Consider the following 25,106-nt stretch of genomic DNA (forward strand, 5'->3'; position numbering starts at 1 on the left):
ACTAGACGCCGCTCTCTGCCTGTGGAGTGAGCCCCTATCCTTCAGGGTCTCCTGTTGACCAGACCCTGAAAGGACCCTGTCAGTTCAGGGCCAACCGAGGGCCCCGTGCACGGGGATTCCCTCTCCCAGCAACCCCTAGAAGCTGGCAACCTGGAGAAGGCCTGGGCCTGCCCAGGCCAGCTGTGTTGCTGGCAGGATCGGCCAACCGGCCAGCTCTACAGAGCTGGGATCTCAGTGGTCCCTCTCTGCCTGGTCATCTTGAAGGGCTCATTTCTTCTTTTCCATTCATTCCCTGGTTCCTTCCTTAAGGCCATTCACATTCACATGCTTAGAAAGCCTTCCCTGACCCACCTCATTCCATTGTGGAAGAGAGTGGATCCCATCCGAGGAGGCTTATTTCTGGAAAGATCCAAGGACCTCTGGAGACTCTTAGACCTACAGAACACCGTGACTCAGAGACTGAGACCCCAGCACAGGGTTGTTTATGAGACGCTGCTTAAAGGTCTTCAGCTGCTCCCCACTGCTTGCAGGATGAAGTGCACACATTTCTGAATCTGTAAGGCCCTGCACACACTGGTGTGTCTCTCCTCGCAGGTGAGGCCAGGCCTGTGTTCCCGGGCACTTCAGCCACATCCGTCCTATCTGTGCTGGGCCGCATTGCCAAGCGGTTGTGGCCTCGCATATTCAGTCGGGCCGTCGTAAGGGTGGTGAGTGTACACTGAAGGAGGCGGCCTGTCAGTTGAGGCCTGCGTGACTGCCCTCGGGATGCTGGAGGGAGGCTTTTCCCACCTTCCCCCAAAAGCCTCAAGCTGCAGCCTCTGAGGAGACCAGAGAAAGCCTGCCCAGCGGGCTGGAAAGTGCAGGGAAGCCTGCCATCTGTCCAGGGCCTGGGAGGTCAGGAAGGAATGGCATCTGAAGAAGTCCGACTTGGTGCCAGTGCTTTTGTGGGTGCGTCATTCTCAGAAATTAAAAGAAAAGCTGGATCCATCCTAAAACTCTGGGGCTCAGAAGCAGCAAAAGTGAACCCTCTACAGAGGGACGTTTTCTCAGTCCAGCGGAGCACATTCCCTGAAAATCGGCCCCTGCTGAAGGTGAGAAGTCACCTCCTTGAGGGGAGCCACAGGATCCCCAGACAGAAGGATTAGCACCCCGAGTAGAAGAAACAGTGAGACCATCCGAAGTGAGTCTAAGATATGTTGGTTTAAACTTAAGGAGATAAAAGGGAGCACAGTGACCACAGTGAATGAGTGAGAAGACTCAGAACCAAACAGAAGTCCCGGGCACGAAAGTCACAGCGCTGCAACTGAAGTGAGACTCGCAGAGTGACCAGCACGCAGAGTAGGCTCTCTAAAGCGTGAGACCCAGTGTGAACTCGGAGGGGGTCCCCCAGAAGCCAGCTCAAAGCCACAGAGCACATGGAACCGTGCTGATCTGTCGTTGAAATGTGGTGGGAGGGGTGGGTGCCTGCAGGCTAATTACTTTGATGGTATCGAGATTTTTGGAAAATATTTTTTAAGATGAGTACTTGGTGATTCTAAAGATCAGAACTGATGCAGGTGATAGTCCTAGGGAGAGGCAGGCACACTCGCCCTGGAGTGGCTTCCGTGCTTGTCATCCTCGTGCTCTCACACCCCTGCTGTGCAGGGTGACTGCAGACACTCGGCCCCGAATAGAAGAGCTCAGGTCCCGGGCGTCCCTCCTGGGCACTGCCTCTTTCCAGAGATCGTGTCCTCACAGGTGGAGGTGGAAGCGCAGGTGGGACGACCCCGGCCGCGGCCCCCGTCCTCCCGCCGGCACCTTTCTGCTGTCCTGGCGCCCGCTGCACACCTAGGCGAGACGTGCATACCTGCAAGGCAGCTACAGGCTGACCCATTTAGATGCAGTGGGCGTGTTCTGTTTGCTTCTTAGTCACGTGGACGCTGGGCCTAGAGGCTGAATCAGCTCCTGTTATCTCTTTTGCAGCCCCGTGGAGGCCCCCGCTCCTCCTGAGCAGCTCGGAGGTCCAGAGGAAGTGACGGAGCCCCTGGAGCAGTGTGCGGCTTGGCTGGGTGCCTATTTCCATGAGCCCGCGGTCCTCGAGGAGCTCCCCGTGCCTGCTGTTCACCATCCCATTTTCCAGCAAGGTCAGTACCTCGACTGCCTCACCGTGTTTGGTTCGGGGGGTGCTGCTGACCTATTGACTGTCACTGACCTCGCGGCTCAGGTTACTGGCTACACTGACGTGGCGTTTTCACATCGTCTGAACGGAGGCGGCGTGTGGCCGCACTGAATGGATAGGAGTGCGCAGTCTCCTCCACCCGTTCCAAGCGGTTGTGTTAGTTTTGGCACGTGGTCACGTAATTCTTGGCAAAGGCAATAAAAATGATCCATGTAGATGGGCTCCTGACTCTCGCTGGCTGAAAGGTTTAAATAGGAACACATCTGAACGGCAGTGAGTTTTTCAATAAGGTTATTGTTAACTCTATCTGCTTGCCAACAGCACAGAAAATGAGGCTCATACGTGGACAATTAGCTGCTTCCATACACTCAGTCAGTGGCACTTAACGTTGGAGTGGGTAGCGGCAGTGTGTCTTCCTGAATAAGTTTTCAGTTTAGCCCCTCAAACTTACCATAGTTAAATATTGTATTCTCAAGGGATGAACTGTTGTATTCTCAAGGGATGAATTATTGTAGGGATGAACTTACTGTCTACATGCGGTGTGCTGATGGCACATAAAGTCTGCGATAACCTAAAAACACTTTCTCAGGCGTTTCTTTGTAAGCTTTTGTTTGCAGCTTAATTCTGGCAACTAAAATCATTCTAGACACATACCAGAGGTTTATTTCGCATAGTGATTTTTTCATGGTCATTTTAATATTAATGAGTGTATACTTACATATAGATATATACGTATAGATGCACTTAAGCATACACTTAAGGAAAAAAAATTACCCTGAGATTTTAGATGAGGTAAATTTAAAGCCATCTTGAATTTCAAAATGGAATTTGCTCAGTAAGTTTAATGGTTCTAACTGCTGCTGTGGCTTTCAGCAAAATTGAACTTAAAGGTAGAGCAGGTTCAGGGAAAGCAGGTAGAAAAGTTCAAGCCAGTTGAGCTAATACCTGAGTTGACTAACAAGGTCCGATGAGTGACCAGGTAGGTAGGACCCTGGACGTTTTTGCTCAGAATGAACTGAAGCTGAACAGGGTACCACGTCAGCCTCCTCGCATCACGTTGGGCTGTCTCCAGATGGTGTCTTCCATTGGGAGCCCCAGAACGTCTAAAAGGGTGTCTCTAGGACAGGGCGTGAGAGCTGGAGTGGGCCTTTGCCCCACGCCCTACTCACATCCAGAGACCCTCCGTTGTTGCTCCCGAGAATGAGGCCCTCGCGGGCTGAGGTGGTGCTGTGGCCGCGTCGCGCCCCACCCCCACCCAGCACTGACCGCCTGCTCAGAACCAGCACCTCAGGTCACGGGACTGAGTCGAGGGTGTGGGTGACCCTCCTCGTGTGCCCCTCCCTCTTGCCAGGCGCAGGATGGGGGTCCTGCTGTGGGTTTGTTTTTACAGTAGGGGCTTGGGAACCTTGGAACAGTGAACTCTTTGATCTCCTGTTGCCATTTGGGGGTTACTGCCCTGGCAGGAGCAGGAGAAGACTGGCTGAGCGGCTTTCCTTCTCTTTACATTTATCACATAAGTGAGCTGAAATTTAAGGGTTAGAAAATTCCAGAGCAGAGAAATTATGAAACCAGGTCAGGAAGGATCTGTATGATCTAATGAGGGGGTCAGCAGGGTCCTGTCCTCAGTGCTTGAAGAGAGTTGGGACCACTGTCACCCTGCCGCCCCCCGCCTTCCCGGCTCTGGGCCCGAGCTTGGCAATCTCCTCTGCCAGCTGGTCATGGTCAGGGTCAGGGTCAGGGTCAGGGTCAGGGTCAGGGTCAGTTTGGGCAACCAGGACAAGCTGCAGGTAGGCACTGGGGAAGGATGAAGTCCATCCAGTCACCCAGTAGCCCATCCCCTGTTGGACAAGCCCTGCAGTGCTGGTGGACACTCACTACTGGGGCCAGGCCCCCTCCAGCTGGGTTTTGGGGTGAGGGCAGCCTCTCGCACCCCCCTGGTGGCAGGAGGTCCCCCAGGCTAGGCCCGCCTGCTGACAGTTAGTGGTTGCTGTAGGGCCAGGATTTCCCACGCAGCAGCATGTGCCAGCCAGATGTTTCTAATTTAGCTCAATCACACCTCCCAGGCAGGGACCAGGTGTGGGGATTTTACATTTTAAGAAGGGAGGTGGTGGATGGCTGTAATATGATTGCTAACACGGAGTTAATTGGCACTAACCCCCAGATGTGGTGACACCCCCTTCTGTCCAGTGGTGGTTGGCTTTGCTCTCTTTCTCTCTGTCCCTTAGCCAGTGAAATTGTGGTGAGTGGAAAAGGCCTGCACAAGGAAAGTGCCCTGGCAGCCCCAGAGCTTCTAGAAGCTGTGGCTCAACACAAGAAAAGAAACCTTTGCAAATGGGGAGGAATGGGTGCGTTTCTCGTGGAACAAATGATTCCTTGACAAATGCTATTTTCTGTGCATCTCAGATTTTGGACACGTTTGACGTCCTTTTGGGTGTCATTTTGCATCATATTCCTCTGAGATTTAGAGCAGACCTCCCTGTTTCAACTTGGTTAGAAGCGTAGTGATAACTGAGCTCCTCCTTGAGTTCAGCACTTCCGCAGGTAACTCCCAGAGCCCGTCCTGGAAGGCTCTGGCCTCTGCTCCGGCTGCGCCGTCTGTTCACTACCCCGGGCCTGGCGTGGCCTGGCCTGCTGCTGCCCAAAGGCCCCTCTGCTCGGGCAGGACCGCTCCTCTCTCAGGCTCCTTCCTCCGGATCAGTGTGGTGCTCTCCATCTAGTTGTTTTGTTAGGCTGGTCACAAAACAGTGCTGAGTTGAACCATATGGAATTGCCCTTTTGTAGGTTAAAACATCAACTATTGGAAATTTCACATCATTCAACTTCTCATCTTGGAGTATTTCTGAAGTCTAAGTAGGAACAAGTTAATTATCTAGGTATTTCTGACAAGGAACCGTTGAGCTGTCCTCCTGACCAGAAGCCTGGAGGCCTAGGTAGCTGCCTTTTTCTTGGGCCGCAGCAGGTGGGGTTTCTCTGTGGGAAAGAGAGGCCGCGGTTACCGGGGGTGAGGTTCGTGGTGCTGTTGAAGAAATGAAAGTGAAAGGTGAGTGTGAATAAGAAGTGTTCTAATTCCTTGTGAGATTGTTGTTTTAGTAATTTAATTTCAAAAACAAATTAAAGTTTTGTTTTCTGAGTTTTGTGAAGGGAGTTGGTGTTTTGCTAAGGAGCTAGCCGTCTTGTAACGCAGTGACGCATTTAGGGAGGTCGGGTCCTCCCTATAATATAACCTCTTAAAAAGGTCAGGTTTGTTTAATTTGAATTCATTTTTCTCCAAGAAATAGTCGTTTAACGAAGCCATTATTCCTGAAATAAATCTTACTCTTTCTTTCATAATAAAATATCATTTAAACTTACTTTCTGTGAATACTCCCTCACTTCTTTATATTTACTTATAAAAAATTTTAGCTTCTTTGTATAATATACATCTTAATGCTTGTAGCCGTAGAGATCCATGGCAGAAGCAGTTGGAATGACTAAAGAAGCACTGGTGCCAAAAGCAGTATTTCACAGTGAGCTCAAGAAGAGCAGGCCTACGAAAAGCTAAGATCTGCTTCCAGACCCAGAATGTGCGTGTGTAGACACTTCCTTCCCTCTGCCCCTGAAGACCCTCCTGGGCAGATGTGGCCAGGCGATGGGCGGCAGGCCTGCCAAGCGTGCGGCTTTGCGCTTTTCCTGCCAGCCTGGAGTGCCCTCGCTGGGGAAGTGCCTGGCCCGTGCTGAGGACACCACAGGGGCTGTCCCCGGGGCAGGTGTGGAGGCCCTTGACTGTCCCCCCCGTGAGGTCTCACACATGACGGTTTTCAACAGATGAGTTCTGAGTTTTCTTTTCAAAGTGACTGCAATGTTCCCTTTTAAATGAAATATTTAACACTTTAATAATTCCTTCGTCACAGCTGTTAGCTTGTAGCTATGAAATCCAGCTGCATGACAGTAGTAAAATCTGCATTTTTTTTAAACCTGCTGGCTAGAGGGAAGTTTCTTTGCAACTTCTATTTCAGAGACTCTGTAAGGAGTCTTGTAATTCTGTATCCCTGTCAAACCCTCTTTCAAAAGGGCCTCTAGAAAACCCTACCAGTCAGTTAGGGGAAAGGCCCTTTCAGGGCGAATGAATTAATTTCCCCACTGTGTCCTAAATGTGGTCCCACTGAGCCCCCTTCATTCAGTGCCCTGGAGGCCTGCTTTGGTGTTCAGGTCGCCTTACACGCCATAAAGCCAGCCCAGTCAGCCTCCGGAGGGTGTTGCAGCAGAGAGGGGAGCGTCTTCTCTTAGGCTCCCTTCTAGGTCCACAGCAGGAGGCAGCTTTGTGCTTTCAGGCAATTTGTACTGATATTTTTCCTGAATTAAAAAAAAAAAAAAGAATTACAATTTAAAGAGAAAATAGCTAAAATAGGAGATGCTTTACAGGTTCTGGTTGATAGCCATCGCTGTTCTCCTGTTTTTTAAATGAGGGCTTATAAAAATTGTTGACCTTGCTGAGATATTACCTGGTGGGGCTGGAAGGTTTATAAACCTTCCGATGCCCGTTTACTGATTAGAACAAGCTAAGGCTTGCACTTAAATTAAGTGGGAAGGAAACAGCTGGTGAGAACGTACTTCTTTAAACCCTAGAGCTGCTGAGCTGTTTTTCAGGGCTGATAGACGGGGAGATCTGGGTCTGTGGCCTTCTAAGGCTGAGGCTGGGAAAGGTGAAATGAAAAGACCAGATCAAAAGCCTGAGAGTGGGTGGCAGGCCATGGAGCCCAAGGTGCCGGGAAAGTGGTCGGAGGTCTCGAATCGATACAGGAGGCCACCGCCAGGAGCGGCCCATCACCTCTTTCATGGAGAGTAAAATCCAGTGTGTTTTTGTGGTTTAGAACCATGAGAGAAAAGAGATAAGTGGGAATGTTTGTGAACAAAAGCAAGGCAGGACTTGGTGAAAGCAAGGGATCCACGGGGTGTAGCGCGAGTCCTGGGGGCGACAGAGCTGGGGAGCAAGCTGCCTTCCTCATCAGGATGTTCGTTTGTTTGCTGCTGACCCTTCAGGGCTCCATTAACCTGTCTCCAAGAATCCCTCCCCGCCAGGACCAGGAGGCCAGTCCCACGCCGTCGTCCGTCCCTTTGTGGAGCCGTTCAGGAGAGCCCCGCTTTTCTCCAGGCCGCCCCTCCCTCTGGCTCTCATGGGAGCCAGCAGCTGCCACGCATCCCTTTCCTAGTGGACGGGAGCATCTTCATGGGCTTGTCGTCCTCTCCTGCCTGCCTGGCCCCTGCCCTTATTTGAATATTACATCACTTCTAGCCCCTCAGTGGAACAAAAATTAGATTCCCAGAATTCTGTGTTCCACATGGAGGGTTTCTCTGGGTTGGGGGCTCCCAGCCTGGGCAGAAGGAGCATCACTTCAGCGGGTGGGACCGTGTGAGGCTGGCCAGGCCAGCTCAGAAGCAGTCAGTGCACTTCACTAGGAGCTCTTCACCGCAGCTGTCAGCAGCCTTCCGGTGTATTGTGAAGTTCATGGGCCAAAGAGCCTAAGGTTCCGATAATGTCTGAGGGTCAGTATTTTGTTGTTGTTGTTGTTGTTGTTGTTTCCCCTTTTGCGGTACACGGGCCCCTCACTGCTGTGGCCTCTCCCGCTGCGGAGCACAGCCTCCGGACGCGCAGGCTCAGCGGCCATGGCTCACAGGCCCAGCCGCTCCGTGGCATGTGGGATCTTCCCGGACCGGGGCATGAACCCGTGTCCCCTGCATCGGCAGGCGGACTCCCAACCACTGTGCCACCAGGGAAGCCCTGAGGGTCAGTATTTTTTATATTTTATCTTGATGCAGTTTCCTGCCTGGCGGTTGTCATTAGGACTTGTTTATTCTTTGTACTGTATAACCACATCTTGAACTAGGAGAGAGTCTTTAAAGTTTCAACTATGACTCGTTCAAGCAAACAGGTTCTTCAGGTTAGTCTGGTAGCTCAGGCCCTTCTTCTGGGAGTGTATGTATCAGAATGCTCTAGAGAGCTTGTTAACAATAGTATGCCTGTAATTTCTAAAATCTTACAAGAGGCAACTGTATATATATAAATATATATACATATGCACACACACACACATACACACGTGTTTGTGTATCCATACACACACACGTATATGTGTGTCTATGTAGTATATGTACCTATGTGCTATTTTGAGAATTATTGCCTTTAAAGGAATTTATTAAAATGGATCTAGCTCTTCTGAGTGCTTCTGCTGCATGCTTCACTGTATACGAAGGTTAACACTCCTAATTTAATAATGATTCCGTTTGAGATGTAGCTGCACGTTTAAGAAGTGTTTTTGCTGTTGTAATCAGCAGCTTAAATAAGTTCTAGGTTGCGTGTGCATGTCTCCCTGCCTTTGGAGCTTTGCACATAGCCAGGGGAAAAGGCGGGAGAGCCCACGTATCCTTCACCTTTGAGTTGGAAAGCCTGAGCAAGACAGGCGGCGCGTCGACACCTCCATTGCCGAGTGTGGATGCACATCAGGACGACGCCCCTGGAGAGCCTGAGGAGCCTCGCCAGGTGCTGCCACGTTGCCAGGATACCCCAGGGTAGAGTGTCGGCACAAAGCTAACCAGAGCCTGCAGAAGGCGTCCCGATACTTTGACCAAAAGTGTGTTTTTTCTTTGAAATAGCCAGCTGAGTGAAGCTTTGGATTCTTCTGGAGACCCATGAGCAGTGCAAGTGGCCATTAGAGGGGAGAGAAGTTCTTCAGGTTCCGGATGCTGACCTAAGTCTCCGCATACCTAATGTGGGACTTGTCCTGGGACCGCGGTGATAGAGTGTAAATACTCACATGCCTGACAGTCGCCTGACACTTACCTTAGGGAGAAAGCATAGTAAAATGCCCGCCCCCCTCCTGTGGGGGGAGAATTTAGTCTGTCGATACCTGCTCCTGAAGTGCCGTCGTGGCTGGAACAGAACCACAGCCTGCTGGCCTCCGAGAAAATGCCTGGTGTCCCTGTGCACAGAGCCCTCTGACTGATCAGTAATTACCAGGGTATCCTGGGTAGCCTAGTTCAGTGGAAGTTTCCTCCTAAATCTGAGAGGTGGTCAGATCCTGCGTTCCCTGAGGTTTCCATAAATCAGGCAAAAAAATTGAACTCAAGAATGCCTTCCCTCAAGGCCACTGGGGTCACACAGTATAATTTAACCAAGCTCAAATGGTAACCAAAAAGTTGGTTTGAAAGTCAGCTACTTTCAGACCTTGTAGGATTTAATGGGGTCTCTATTACAAATAAATAGTGCCTAAAATTGAAATTTTTACAAGTGTTGCTTTTTTGGGAAAATATTCATATTAAAACATGACTATTACCTGTAGCGTAGCAATTAAACATCATACCAATGGAAGTGCCTATTAAAAATAAAAGTCACCCTAATTACATTCACACGTTTACAAAGATATTACTTGCAAGGTCCTCTGTTGGATTTGGGTGTATTTCACCTCAAAACAGGAGTAGAGAATCAAGTTTCTGCCTGCTAGGGGAAGTAAATTACATTGTCACCTTCTTCAATAATTTTTCATTTGAAATGAGCTTTGAAAAATAAGAATCTTCTAACAAGCCTATATTTTAAAGTGACAAACCGACTTTAAATGTCCTTCCAAGATTTTTATTCCAACTGTAGTCATTATTATACATGTGCTGCTTCCAAGGAGGCTGTTTAAATTAATATTTTTGTTGTCATAGGACGTCTATTCACATTTTACAGGCAACATTAATGTATCTTGATACCATGCTAGCGATAATAAATAGAATCATCTCTACTGCCTGGGTTTATAGAGAAAATGGTATTTTAATACAATGGTGTATAGAACTGGACTATAAGTTACCAATGTGAAATGTGCATATATCGGTGTAAAACTAACGGCAGTAATGCCGTCAAACTATTTGTAGGATCCCAAAGTGTAAAAACTATTACTTAATTTAAATGCTCTATCACATAGGTTTACTTGCAACCCTTATGTTCAAGATGACTCAGAATATAAGATTTATTGAAGGTCACGTTTCAAATGTCAGAATGGAAAAGTGAGGTGTTGACGTGGAGAAGAAACATCTGTCTTTCCGAGGTGTGAGGCCATTGGTGTGGCTTTCACGACCATGAGGGGTGGGAATCTCCAGGGCGGAGCAGACCTGCTGGAGGCTCAGCTTCTGGGGCATCATGTGATGTTTTAAGGCCACATTATAAAGTGCTTCTGAAGAAGAAAACTGAAGAATGAAGTAGAGGAAGAGTCTGTTTAGCTCTTCAATATGTCACTGAGTTATATTCAGATTTTTCCTGCCCTCAAAATACTGAGGGAAATATTGGTAATGTTTTGGGAAGTAGCATCCCTGCAGAGCCCTGCCCCTCAGCCAGCATCGCTGTATACAGGATCTCTGTTACTACGGCAACTACTTTTTCCTTTCTCGAGTGCTGCTGTTTGTCATGACACAAACACGTCGTGTAAAGGACGTGTCCCGCATTTGGGGGGAGGGGACATTGTCCGCTTTTTCTAAACACACACACTCCTTCCTCAGCTGCGCTGCGAGGTCCAGCAGCAGCACGCTCCTTCAGCCTGTCCTCAGACAGTGTGAAGGAGACCCAGCATCTGCGCTTTGGAGACCTGGGGCTCACTGCTTGGCCAAGAGGTATACTTTTCATAGAGAATTCGCCTCTCTTCCTCTTTGTAGAATAAAATATGCAAGAACCAACATAAATGGCATCCCCCCCCCTTTTTTTTTTTTTCAAGAATCGGGCCTTTGATGTTCACGAGCAGCTAGTATTAAAGGCCGTCCCTAGCAGGCTGTGGAAGCTGCACCTATTTATGACAAATGTAAAACAGCACAAACCTCGCTGAATATGATGGTATCATTAGTTTGTGAATCGCATCCTTGAAAATAACTGTGGAGGAGCCAAATCGGTTTAGAAGAAGATAACAAAATGGTTTAAGCTACTTAGGTTGAATGCCAATTATATTTTAATATTCAACTGAGCATATTTTACTAAGAAAAAAGGCCGCATTGACGCATGCATAACTCATTGGCAGCGTCGGCCAGCTGTGCCACTCCACTCTCCGAATCACTTTGTGCATTTTAGTAGCATGGTAATTTAGTAGAGAACTACCTGAGTGATGGCATTTTCAATGAGCAGGTAATCTACAGAGAATTTTTATATGGTTATGAGTTCTGTGCTTCAGCCCGGCAACACAAAAATACATCAAGACCAATTACGGTATCAACTTTCAGTGTGGCACCCTCGCCACGCAAGTGCATGTATTTCTGCCCCAGGCATTTCAAATTGCATCTAATTTGAAATCTTTGGGGTTTTAATTAAATTTCAGAATATATGGAATTCTTCATTAGTACCTGCTCTGAATAGCAGATTATGCTTCTCTCGGTTTCTCGTTAAAGAAGTAGGCTGTGGTAAAGAGCGTGTTCAGGAACCAATCATTTGTGGGGCCCGGGTATTGGAACAGAAATAGTGAAATGCAAAATAATATCCAAAAGATTATTAGTCCAGGGAGAGTCTCTTGATTTGTATTTTAATGGAATTTTACATTTCTCTTAATGATTTGCAAATTGTCCTCTGATTATAAGATGCATTAAGCTTTTCACTTTAATGGCAAAGACACAGCCATTAGCAGAATTTTTTTTTTCTGTCTCCTTTTTAGAGTGCTTCCCTGCAGCAGATAAATATTGAAACCATTAACACCTTTTGATGTTCGTCACAGCCCGCGTCTTAGACCCGCGCACGCAGGCTCGCCTCCCAAGGTCTCTCAGTGTTAACACGTGGCTGGGGGCCCCTGACTCTCCACCCGGTGTGCTTCCCTTTCCAGAATATGGGATTCGTCACGTTTAGCGTTTCATTAGTGGTCTTGTTTATTTGGGTTAAAGCTAACACGTTTCAGTATTATTAATGGCCCCATTTGTGTTCATAAAAGCTGTGCTGTCAGCGTGGAGGTTGACGGTGGTCTGCAGGGCTGGAGCGAGGGGGAAGCCGGCGCAGCCCTGGAGAATCGGGAAGGAGTGCGCCCGGCCCCGTCTCCCCGCGCGGAGCTCGCCAAGGGCGCTGGCCGCCTGGGCTGACCGCGCTCCACCCCGACCGCAGAGCCCCTGCCTCTGGCTTGGCCTCTGAGATACTGTCTGCCCAGGTGGGCGGGCCACACGGAGCCGCAGCAGAGGGGGAGGGCTCCAGGAGGAGGGGCGGCCCCCACCAGCCGCGCTCGGCCCCCCAGGGCCCAGAGGGGTCACTCTTCCCGACTCTTCTCCGACGGCACCCGGTCCGTTGTCCTTCCGTTCACTGCCTCAGGGATGTGGGTTGAGCACCAGAAGCCGTTGTTCATCGTGTCGTGGATACAGTTACGGATGAGGTGGGTTCTAGTGGGGGGAACGAGGGAGGGGAACGGAGGGGTGGTGAACAGACGTGGGGCTCACCGTGGGTCACAGGTGGCACCCTGTGGAGCCCTGTGTTTGTCCTCAGCCCAGCACCCAGCCCAGTCCCCGTGAACGTGACAAGGACTGCATGAATGCAGGACGTGCCAGCCCGCTTTTGGAACTTTGCGTGACGTTCCTGGGTCTGGGTGTCCCGTGCAGATGAGCTCAGATGAGGCCCGCTGCCATCTCCTCCTTTCCCGGGGACCCTTCGCTTGTGGGACGTCCTCCTTTGGTGGAACACGTGCATGAGCGTGTCGGGGTTTGTGTCGGGGATGTCTGCTCCGGGGAGCACGGCGTTAGGGGGCGGAGGTCCGCCGCCCTTGACTGAGGCTGGGGGTCTTTGTGAAGTGTAGCCGGCCCATTGCCAGCACCCTGGACGCACTTCGTGGCCGGGTACCCTGACCTTCAGTCCAGTTGCCGGGGACTGGGCCATCCTCCCAAGCGTGGCTTCTCGCTCTGCAGCACGGAAAGCGAGAGGACAGGGCCAGCGGGCCAGCCAAGTGTCAACACGAGGGCGTGTGCGGAGAGGTGTGCCTTGTGTCTGAGAAAACTGGCAGGCTTGCTTTCCTGTTGCTTCCTCCTCCTACAAGGAGAAGATGGGAAAGGCGTCTATAATCAACGAAGGTTATGTTGAACGCTTCGTTCCCTGGTAGCGAACCAGGCCTCCGAGGAAAAGCAGGGAGCCGTTGGCTGAGGCACTGCCACATCTCTAGAGCACACACCACCCTGGGCACGCGCTGGGACTCCAAGATACTTCCTGGGTGAGTGCGCGGATGCAGGCAGCCTCCGGCCCGGGCCCCGACGCTGCACTCAGTCGTCGCCTGGCTGCCTCTCCAGAGCCTGTGCCCCCCAGGCGGCACCAGCTCCGCCAGGCTCTCCGTCTCGTCTCTGCCACAGAAGCGTGTGAAGATGGACCGAGTTGCTCTCTGCCGCGCAGTAAAGTCTCATCAGGCCTGCCGTGAGGCCCCCCTCCTCCTTCCACCCAGAGGAAGGGTCTTTGCTGGTGGAACTGGTTCCTGCTGTCTGGGCTGGAGGGTTGAGGGCCTCAGGGAAGGCGGGATCTTACGTAGCAAGTCTCCGGGGAGCCCCTGCCTGGGGAAGGCTCACGCTGGCACAGAGGTCTACACAGGCCCTGGATCCCGAGGTGTGTGAATGCCCCAGAGCCAGGCCCCAAACCGCCTGCACCTCAAGGCTGGAGCCCTTCTCTGAGGCTTTGCGCATGACCTCCCGGGACCCCTGTCGCTCCTGCCCAGGGCTGCACACACGCTGTTTCTGACCCCGAGTGCTTTTCTAAACCTCGGGTTTCTAAATTCAACCGGTTTAATCTGGGATCCTAGAAAGAAAACTTGAGGCTCTGAGTTTACGTTAGAGATTTGAGCTGCGTTAGCTTTCTCTCTCGGCACACGTGATGGTTCTCGGAGAACTTTTTACCACTTGTCGGCCTTGCCCCCCCAACTGAGCTGATAAAGGCGGCACCACGTGTGCCCTTGTGCCCGCCCGCCACTGGGTGGCGGAGCTCCCCAGAGCCCACGGCCCGGCCGCACCCACCCCAGGTGAAAGGAAGTCAGGGGACTACCTCCCACACCCATCACTCCCTCGGCCCTGCTGCTGCTGCAGAGCGGAGGGTTTGTGGGGCTCCAGGACAGCTGAGCGCACGCGGAGCTCCGGAAGACGTGAACAGACCTCCTCTTAAACTATAGGGGGACCTGTTCTAGGCCAGTTGGGTAAAACGTAAGTTCTACTGGATGTTAGTAGATATCTCACCCGAAAAATATTCCATGACCAAAAAGCTTGAGAAATTTTAAACAAAGCTAAACAGGTTTCTTTGTGACAGGAATTCTCAGAACCTTCAGTATGTTGCTGGTCAAGAAGATGGTCAATAAATGCCCTGACTTGCCCAAACGACCTTCTTCCACGACGCCTCTCCCTGCCGGCATCTCGTGGGATGCTGATGTTTCTCAGAGCACAGCCTGGGGGACTCCAGCCTGTGGAACTGCCGTAGAAATGAGCTAGACATCCTGGGTTGACCTGTGGACACTGGCGGGGTTTCAGGAAATGTCCTGCTTTGCAGAGAACCCTGGGAGGTGTGCGACCCTAGCCCACCCCGTCCCCATCCCAGACCGAGTGCGCATGGGCCCTTTCTTCCAAGAGCATGTGGAAGGAAGCGTGCAGGATAACCACTTCCCAGCTGCCTCGGACGCTGCTGTTAAGTGATTCTTGATTGGTTGTTCCTTTTTATACTCTAGGGTCAGAAGTCCTAGAAATCATTCACTTCAACATATCTATTGAATGCCTTCCCCTGGACTTAAAAATAAGTAAATAAATGTCGCCCTCTTCCAAGTGAAGCTGGGAGGGTGGGGATGCGGATGCCGTTCTCTGGCAGAGCCCTAGGCCAGACCACGGAGAAAGGAGTTCAGTTGATCAGTCATTCAGCAAATATTTATTGAGCTATAAGCAAAGCCCTCTTTTCGGCTCTTGGAACTTAGCAGCAAACTAAACAAAGTTCTGAGTCTTATGAAGCTTATATTCTAGTGGGAAGTATGCAGGTGTGTGTTTGTAAGTCTATCCCATATATATATATATATATATATATATATATATATACACACACACACACATACACACACACACATATTGATATATACCCCCTAGACCGTCAGGGAGGGCCGTCATCGCTTTGTGAAATAGAAACCAGGCCACAGGGATGAGGGAGTGAGGGGGCTCCTTTGGAAAGTGTGGTCAGGAAGGGAGGGTACGCCACGAGCATGGAGTCCAGATGCTGGAGATGTCGTCGTCTTCCCTCTCTTAATTTAAAAGTTAATTGTCGGGGGGGGAAGCAAGAAAACTATGTAAATAAATACCTTTTGAATAATTTTTTATCACATGAGAGAAAGGAGCAATTTCAAGGGCCTCATGAAGAATAATTGCTGAGTCCATTGATGACAGGTTGGTATTTTCATTATTTTTATGAAATAGCTACTTCAGACAAAAGAATATTCATAAGGATTTGTGAGGCATAAACAAAAAAGAGAGGACTCCTACGTACCCACCCAGGTTGAGAATGGAGCACTGCCAGCACCGCCTAGTCCCACGTGCCCTCCCTGGCCACGTCTGCCTTCCCCCAGCCTGGCTCCACGTTTTGCATTTTTTATATGAATGGAATAATACTGATGTCTCCCTATGACTTGCTTCTTTCAATCAACTTTTTTGTGAGACTCGTCTGTTTTGAATCCTGTAGGGATACTTCACTAATTATAACTACTATGTAGAATCCCATCTTATGGATGTGCTGTTATTTGTTTCCTATCCTCTGTCAGTAGGCATTGGGTTTCTCCTCATTCTTTGCCATTTTAACTAGTGATGCTACAAATACTTTAGCACACGTGTCCCAGTGTCCAGGTGGCTGGACTCTGTGGGCAGAGTACTGGAGAAAAGGGAGCTACACAGAGAGTTTCAGAACTCGGCGTGGTGTCCTCTTGAGTCGGTTGCGGAGTGCTATTGTATGTGCGTGGGGACCCACTTGAGACCGACAGGGAGCTACTGGGAACTGAAGTTGAACAATTCCCAGGGGAGTGAACAGCACTAGAGATGGGAAGTGGGGGACAGTATGAAAAAAAGTTTGTTTTTGGTTTTTCACTTAAAAATGATGAACTGTTCAAAATAAAATTAATAATAATAAATTTGGGGTTTATAATATACATAGAAGTAAAATACAACAGTAACACAAAAGGTAGGACTGGGAAAATGGAAGTATGCTGCTATCAGTTATTAGATCACTGTGAGCAAGTTATCGTATTAATTGAAGGAAGACTTTGATAGAGGCGTGTTATAAATCCTAGAATACCGCTAAGAAACAAAACCAAAGTGAATAGTTCACAGGCCAGAACAGAAGGTAAAACAGAGTACTGATTTTTAAAGTAATCTAAAAGGAGGCAGGACACAGAGGGAAAGGAGAGCAGAAAACAGAGGGGACAAGTAGCAAGTGGGTAGTAGGTAGATTCAAGCCCAAACATACCGACATGTACATTGCATGTAAATGGTCTTAAGGTTCAAATTAAAAGGCATAGATAAACAGACTGGATTTAAAAAGCCAGACCCTACTATATATTTTCTACAGTAAACAGATAATTTAAAAGGACAAAGGGTTCTGTGCAAAAAGGTAAGAAGAACAGAGGTGTGCATATTAGAAGGTAATAAGTATACCGTCTATATTCAGATTGCAAATTGTTTACATAGAAAATCTTATAGAATTTTGAAAATATCCAACAAGTGAATTTAACAAGGTTAAGGTTTTAATATGTAAGAATTAATTGATTTTTCATAATAAAATTAAGAATTAAATTTTTAAAATTATGTTTATAAGAAGTGTCCAAAGTATAAAGTATTTAGGATTAACTTCAGTAAAAGATAGGCAGACCTCTCCACTGAACAATATAAAACTGAGAGAAATTAAAGAGGATCTGAATAAACGCATAGATCTTGGTCATTGGAAAAGCCAATATTGTCAAGAAGTTAGTTCTTTATGAACTGTTCTCTATATTCAGTTCCATCAGGCCTTTAAATTCCCAGCTGATACTAAACCTGTATGGACATGCAAAGGGCCTGGAATATCCAAAGCAGCCTTGAAAAAGAATCAAGTTGTAGGACTTAACATTACCTGATTTTAAAACTTAAGACCTTCTATAGTCAAGACGCTGTGGGACTGGCACAAGCCTCAAGACTTAGAGCAATAGAACATACTAGAGCTTACCACACTTTTACAGTCATTGTATCCCTGAGAAAGACTCCAAATAGACGGATGAGGAAAGTAAATCTTTTCAAAATATGGTGCTTAAACAACTGGATATCTCACACACACACACACACACACACATACATTTGTCTTGACCCCTAGCTCACACCATACATAAAAATTGATTTGAGATGTATCATGTACCTAACATAAAGCTGAAACTCCAAAGCTTTTAGAAGAAAACATGGAGAATATCTTCATGACTTGAATAAACAAACATTTCATACAACACTGAAATACAAAGCCAGGAAAGAAAATAGCAATAAAATAGACTTTATCAAAAGTTAAAAGACATCATTAAGAAAATGAATTGGAAAGTCACAGAGTAAGAGAAAATATTTGCTACACGCATATTCCGTGTCAGTAGCCATGAGTTGAATGACTAAGGCAAGTGATCTAATTATAGAGTACTTCATTTAATTAATTATTATTTCCCCAGTCTGCTGCTGATGTGCAACCTTGGAGATTGATTAATCTGAGTATCAAACAAACAGTATTCCTAGATCTGAAAATCACTGTGTCAGTTCCCCGCCTCTTCCTGAGTGTCCTGTTGAGCCAGCACTGTTGACAGCCCTTTCGGAAAGGGCTTCTCCAGCACTGGAGAGTCTGTTTGGCTGCAGGGCAGTCTTTGCCGGCCATGACCGCACAGAGCCATGGGCGGGGGAGTCTGGCTGCTGGCTCCTGCTGTGGAACAGGACCTGGTTTTGAAGTTGGCGATAGTTTGTTGACCACTCCATAGAATCAGAGGTATTGTCATTTTCCACAGAAACTTCTGGAAGAATTTGAGCCCCTGATAATGTATGGCTTGAGACTTTTTAAAGTTTTAAGTGATAGATGCACACGTGATACTGAAAATTCAAAATCAAATATTTTCAATTTTGTCTCTGTTGTTGAAAATGAAAAATCTTAACTGTCTCACCCCTACCTCATAATATAGTGGTGGAGTTTCAGCTGAATGAAAAGACTCAGAATTAAGTTGCTGAATTTGAAGGGGAACACAGTAGTGTTTAAGGGGATCATGGGACTTATGAGAACTGTGTAATGAGGTACTTTCTGTAACTGTGTAGGTTTCATTTCTGTGTTTAAAGGCCACTTTCCCAGCCTGAGATAATTGGTGCTCACTTTGAGAATTTGGGAGGTATGGCAGAAACTGTTGGGACTGATTTTAGAATTGTTGTGATATGCCATCTTGTTACTATAGTCAATTAACAAAGTCATAGGTGAAGTCAGGACTTTTGGTCCATCCAGGGTTCCCTGCTGAATTATGAAATGCCATGATGCTGTCTAGAAAAGAGATGTGGGATGACCAGTCTCCACCGTGACCTTTCATGATCCTTACCTCTGGTGTCCACGCTCTTGCTCCTTCCCCAGTTGAGTCACAGCTGGCCCCCAGTGGCCCACAGGGTATGGAAGAAGTGATGGCATGGCTTCCGAGGCTGGGAAATGCATTGCATCTCCCAGTGCCCTCTTGGATCACTTACTCTGAGGGAAGCCAACTGCCATGTCGCGAAGACACTCAGCAGCCCTTTGGAGAGGCCACATGGGGAGGAACTGAGGCCCCCAGCCAACAGCCAGCACCAAATTCCCAGCCACAAAAAGATGGGTGAGAAAACAGGCCGAGGGAAGGACCTTATCGAATGCTAACTTTCTTGGGATGAGTGGAGCGTCGAGAAGAGGCCCACACTCCGTGCAGAAAGGTGAGGGTCCTGGGAAGCAGGCCAGGTCAGCAGTGGCAAGCACTACCATGTGGCGAGGACAAAAGCAGAATGGGAGGCAGCAGACCCCGGCAGCACTGGGCTGCTGTGCCTGGGCTTCCCTGCTGCGGCGGGCACCTTGGGGGAGCTCAGAGGGGTTTGTCTGCCCTGTGGCCTAAGGCCAGCCCTGGAAGAAGACCACTTGGTTATGCCGTCCCTTGCTTTAAACTCTGCACTGTCTCCTGGGACTGCCGGGTAAGACCCAGAATTCCCATGGCCTGCTGTGTGGCCTCTGCCGCCTGGAGCCCCTGCCGTGCTCTGCAGTCCCACCTGCACCCCTGAGCCGGCCCCTCCTCCTTCCTGGCAGCCACCTGCTCTGCCTGGGGCCCGTCACCTGCTCACCCACAGGTCTCACCCCAGGGAGCCTCTCCATCACAGCCTGCGCTCTGCTCTGGTTCTCACTCGTGTTCAGTTGTATGAACGCCAGGCATTCGCCTGCTCCACGAAGGGCTTGCCCACCAGGGAGGTCACCACACGGTTGCTGCTCATTAAATATTTATTGAATTAATGAGTAAGAAGCCAATTAGTTAATTGATAAATCCGAACACCTTACATGGGTCTTTCTTCCCTCCCGTGTGAGCCTGAGTTAGGGACATCCCTATTTACTTAGGCCAACGTGCTCTTTCTCAGGTGACATTAGTCATCCCCATACTGCAGCAAGGTGGTCCTGTGCACCCTACCAGATACCAGTGGTCCTCAGCGGCCACTGGGCAGGTTTGGATAGTGGGCTGGGTACAGGCTCCGCCTGTTTTTCCCCGGCGGCAGCACTGGGCTGGTGACAGCAGCTGCACCCCTCTCAGGACACCTGTGGGAGTTGCAGGTACCGTCTTCAGTTACGGAATGAAGTAGAGTTCCCTGAGCCCTCGGCATCCGGTCCTTCCACCGGGGCCGTCACCAGCCTCAGAGCCCGTGTCCCACTGGGCTCTGGGCTCTGCTCGTTGTGGTCTCCAGCCCAGACTTTCCAGAAAATCCCAGGGATGGTTGGAAGACAGTGGGGGGTTATCCCGCTTTGGTCTCTTACCTGCCCAGAGCAGGGAGAGGACCATGTCCTCATCCCTCTGTAAACGGGCGAGGACTGACCTTTCAGGGAACAGATCTGATGCGAAGTGTAAAAGGCTGAAGGACTTTAGCGTTACCTTATGGGCTTGCCACCTGCCCCAGCAGCCCTCTCTGCCCTCAGCCCTGGTCCTTGCGAGGAGAGGAGGAGACCGGGACCCGCCGGGCAGGGCAAGCGGATGGGGGGGGGCGGTGGTGTGTCCTCCCATCCCCCCACTCCCCCGTCTACCCGGGGGAACTTCCTCCATGCGTGTTCACAGTGGGTACCCCGGCCAGGCCCTCCTCCCGCCTTCCCCGCTCATCACCCCTGCCGAGGGCCCCCGTGACCCTCTTCACCCACACCTGCAGAGCCTCGTCCTCATGTGAAAATAGGTGAGAAACCAAAGTCAGCTGCACAATTGGAGCTAGATTCCATCACTCAAAATTCAGTCACAACGTCTTTTGAATTCTTCAGCTGCCCTGCGGCAAAGGCTCACTGTTGATACTGAGATTAATCCCCGAAGAGCCCCTCATTTCTCTGCAGAGAAATTAAAGCTTGCCAGTTTTCCTTTTGCCTGTCCTTCTGACAGCTCTGTCAGTAATGATATGCCTTCTCCATGGCATAATCCCTGTCCCACAGTAAAGAATAATTCATTAAGAAATTAAGGGCTTATGCGTCTTTCTGTTGGGTTGGTCATCCAAAGTTAGCTAAAATTATTTAACAGACCTCAGGGCTATTTCAGACAAGCTCAAGAAGCCGCATGGGTGGGGATCGTTCAGACTCACCCGCCCCGGGCCCCTTTAGATTTGCCAGTGTTCCCAGAGATTGAGTTAAATGACACCAACTGGGGCCTCTGTGCTGGGCCTAGGGTGGTGGGTTCAAAAGGAAGCGTATTTTTAGACTTTGCAGGAGCATCGAGATGTGTGCTAATCAAGCCGGATGCTCTGGAGGGCTAGCAGAAGGCTTCCAGAAGCTCTGAAAGAGTGCACGGGCATTCCTGAACTGGGTTGGAGAGGGGTGGGGTCCAGTACGCATACGTTGACTCGTTTTTACAGAACACTGGGGCGTATAGCGTGAAATGGCATGGATCTGAAATTCACTAGCCACTGGTACCTTCTCTGCCTCTGGACTAAAGCCACAAACGGGAAGGCGAGATTTGACGGAGGCCTCTTGTCGCTGACTCTGGGCAGAGAAAGGGACACTGATGTTGGAAAATGTTGTATCATTTAAATCTGATTTTTCTGCCTTTCTGTTGTTTTGATAACAAGCTTGTGCACGTGGGTTATGTCCTTCCTGTGGGGTCTGCTCGTTCAGGAGACACAGCGCAACCAGCCGAGAAAGTTGGGAGTATTTCTAAGGGGAAGGAGAAGAAGGAGGGCTCCAAGGCAGAGCACAGGTAGATGAGGTTTGTAAGGGCTTGGGGACGTCAAAGGGAATCAGGACAAGGAAGCTCAGGCTTGATTTTGACTCCCTTTCCTACAGCGACCCTCAGTAACCCGTTAACTCCTTCCTTCCCTCCCTCCCGCTTCGTTTTGTTTTGTTTTTTTCATACAGCGTCTTTCTCTATATTTCCTGTATTGTTCAGAAACCGTTAACACCTGTTCGGAAGTCAGTTATTCAGGTTTGAGCTGAATGACAATTATTTGAATGGTAAAAGGTGTTCATGTATAATTATTCACGTTCATACCAGGACATTGACAGTTTAATCATTTCTCTGTAGGCTTTCTTAAGTTTGAGCTTAAAGTCTTAGGCATAATTCTTTTGTTAAATAAGTTTCGGGCGCTCTAAGCATGGGGAAGGTGAATACAAATACGCCCAGGTGCAGCTGTGAGGCTGTTGAACCCACTTCACCTGCGCCAGTCTCGCCAGGTGAGTGCGTCACATCCCCGCAGCGGATGAGGCAGGAGGCTCATTTCCGAGGGCTAATAGTCCAGTCCTTTCTGCGAGCTGAGCTCTGAGATGGCATTCTGGTGCGCCCAGGGCCAGCCGGAGCTGGAGCCCGCGGGGGTGTTGCTATTCATGAGCTCAGAGCCCCGCTTGGCCTGTCCAGGCGTGGAAAAGGACCGCCTTAACCCTTTATTGAGATCATCTATCCTCTGGACCCCTCTGTCCTCAGAACTCTTGAGGACCCCAGAGAGCTTTGGGTTATGAGCACTTTATCTATCTGCATTTACCACGTTGGAAATTAAACCTGAGAATTTTTTTAATGTATTAATTTGTTCTAAAGTAACAATAATAAATTCACTGCATGTTATCAAAAATGATATATGAAAATACCTCTATCTTCCAAGACCAAAAACACTTAGAAGAGTGGCATTGTTTTGCGTTTTTGCCAGTTTCTTTAATGCTTGCCTTAATGGAAGACAGGTGGATTCTCATAGCTGCTCCTGCATTCAATCTGTTATTATCACACATCGTGTAGCTTATGGGAATCTCTTCTGTGTACTTCTGGGAGAATGAGAATTTAAAAGGCAAATAAACAGCACCTTAGTATTACTATGAAAGTAGTTTTCACCTCACAGTCCCCCTAAACAGGTCTCAGGGACCCTGAAGCTCCCCAGACTGGACTTTGAGAACCGCTGTTCTAAAACTCGCAAATGGGGCCTCCCTGGTGGCGCAGTGGTTGAGAGTCCGCCTGCCGATGCAGGGGATACGGGTTCGTGCCCCGGTCTGGGAGGATCCCATATGCCGCGGAGCGGCTGGGCCCGTGAGCCATGGCCGCTGAGCCTGCGCATCCGGAGCCTGTGCTCCGCAACGGGAGAGGCCACAACAGTGAGAGGCCCGCGTACCGCAAAAAAAAAAAAAAAACTCGCAAATGTTTAGTGCTCCTGGAAGTGGCTCATTGTCTCTATAAGGAGTAATGAAATTTGTGTTGCAGGTTCCTGATTTTTTTTTCATGTTTTCATTTTGTTTTTCTAAATTGTGTACATTAGAATTTATTCTTTTGTGTGTGTGTGTGTGTGGTAAGTAGGCCTCTCACTGTTGTGGCCTCTCCCATTGCGGAGCACAGGCTCCGGATGCACAGGCTCAGCGGCCATGGCTCACGGGCCCAGCCGCTCCACGGCATGTGGGATCCTCCCAGACCGGGGCACGAACCTGTGTCCCCTGCATCAGCAGGCAGACTCTCAACCACTGCACCACCAGGGAAGCCCAGAATTTATTCTTTTTGACAAATGCCGTATGCTAGCACATATATGGAATCTAAAAAAACAAACCAAAAAAAATGGTTCTGACGAACTTAGGGGCAGGACAGGAATAAAGATGCAGACGTAGAGAATGGACTTGAGGACACGGGGAGGGGGAAGGGTAAGCTGGGACGAAGTGAGAGAGTGGCACGGACATATATACACTACCGAATGTAAAATAGATAGCTAGTGGGAAGCAGCCGCATAGCACAGGGAGATCAGCTCGGTGCTTTGTGACCACCTAGAGGGGTGGGATAGGGAGGGTGGGAGGGAGACGCGAGAGGGAGGGGATATGGGGATATATGTATATGTACAGCTGATTCACTTTGTTATACAGCAGAAACTAACAACACTGTAAAGCAATTGTACTCCAATAAAAACCTATTAAAAAAAATTTTACTCTTGGTCCGCAGCTAGAGATGCGCACAGCTGTGGTGCTTGACCTGCAGCGTCCGCTTCACGTTCCTTTGTTAACCTGTACCCCACACTCAGCCTGGCCTCCGCTAGATCAGAATCAAATCAGAGCCCCACAGCATGTCCCCAAGGCAGCAGGAAGGGAATTTCACGTCATGTGCACGTGAGGGCCTGGGGCACAGGTCCTTCCTTCCCCTGACCTACAAGAAAGAAGAACTTTTACATTTAAAACACCGTGTATTTTCTTGTGAGCAGAACCGAGCGCCCCCCTCCGATGGGCAGGGAGTGTAAGTGTGGAACTAGCAGCAGGCTGCAGCGTGCTGACCACGGAGCTTGTTGCCCAGCCTGACGGGACGCTCACGCACAGGGGTGCCTTCCACCACGTGGGCCCCCGCTGCCGCACCTGCCCGGACCATCAAGGCTGTGCCCCTGCCTGGTGAGGGGCAGCCACTGGGTACGGGCCACCTGTGGCGACCCCGAGAGGGAAAGACCCAGGCCGAGCAGCAGAAGGACACGAGGGTCTGCTGGGGCTCCTGTCCCCTTTCCAGACTCAGTGTGGTGAAGAACGCCCCGTTGTGAGGAGGGAAGGGGCAGGGATGGAGACCAGCCCTGACATCCGCGCGGCCCTGATGGACAAAGTGCTCTGGCACAGGTAACTCAAGGGACCCCCGTGTGGTGCGTGCCCCATTCCACCCCCAGGGGACCATGGGAAGCAGCCCAGCGTGAACTTTCTGTAGTGAGTGCTGAGGCGTGGCGGCGAGTAGGAGCTGCCTGCCAAGGGGCCTGAGAGCCGCCTGCAGAGCGTGCCTTTCAACATCCACCCCCTCGGACCCCGGGGGCACCTCCCCTCTGCAGTAGACAGTGATAGAACCCGAGGCGCGGGGGCTCCCGAGGACTCAGCGAGATGAAGCGCGTTGCACAGTGCCTGGTGCACAGTAAATGCTCAGTAAATGTTGGCACTTGTTACGACCATCAGTGATTTTTAAGCACATTTACCGACATTTCCGGATGAATCTTCTTCAAAATAGCACCCGTGCCCATTTCCCCAGCTTTACTCAGAAGATTTGGAGACCTTCTCTTTCGAAATGGCCTTCCAGCTGTCACATCACACAGAGTTTACCGGGCACTGACTGACTCCCTGCTGTGCACCAAGGACTGTTAGGTGCTTCGGAATACTCTGTGTTGGCAACTTTTCTCACCCAGGAGTGGATTTGACTTTTGGGAAGTGATCCAAAATTCGGCCTACCCAACACTGGACACTGGTCGTTAGACCAGCAGAAGTAGCTTTGCACCCCGATGAGTTGAGACCACAAACTAACAAGCCATCTTTACTTGAAGCCTCACTAGTTGGCCCAGGGGC

At 49.6% G+C, this 25,106-nt stretch overlaps 1 protein-coding gene across 1 annotated transcript in view; it reads left to right on the forward strand.

Moving 5' to 3' along the window:
- MGMT (O-6-methylguanine-DNA methyltransferase) overlaps positions 1 to 25,106 on the forward strand; it is a gene marked incomplete at its 5' end in the record, with an annotated part of 233,480 nt that overhangs the window by 186,581 nt on the left and 21,793 nt on the right. The window contains one exon of the mRNA XM_079714651.1: positions 1,963 to 2,123. Coding sequence (XP_079570777.1) covers positions 1,963 to 2,123 — 161 coding nt within the window. The remainder of the gene's footprint in view (positions 1 to 1,962; positions 2,124 to 25,106) is intronic.

The sequence above is a fragment of the Hyperoodon ampullatus genome, assembly GCF_949752795.1.
Source record: "Hyperoodon ampullatus genome assembly, chromosome: 1".
NCBI classification, from domain to species: Eukaryota; Metazoa; Chordata; class Mammalia; order Artiodactyla; family Ziphiidae; genus Hyperoodon; species Hyperoodon ampullatus.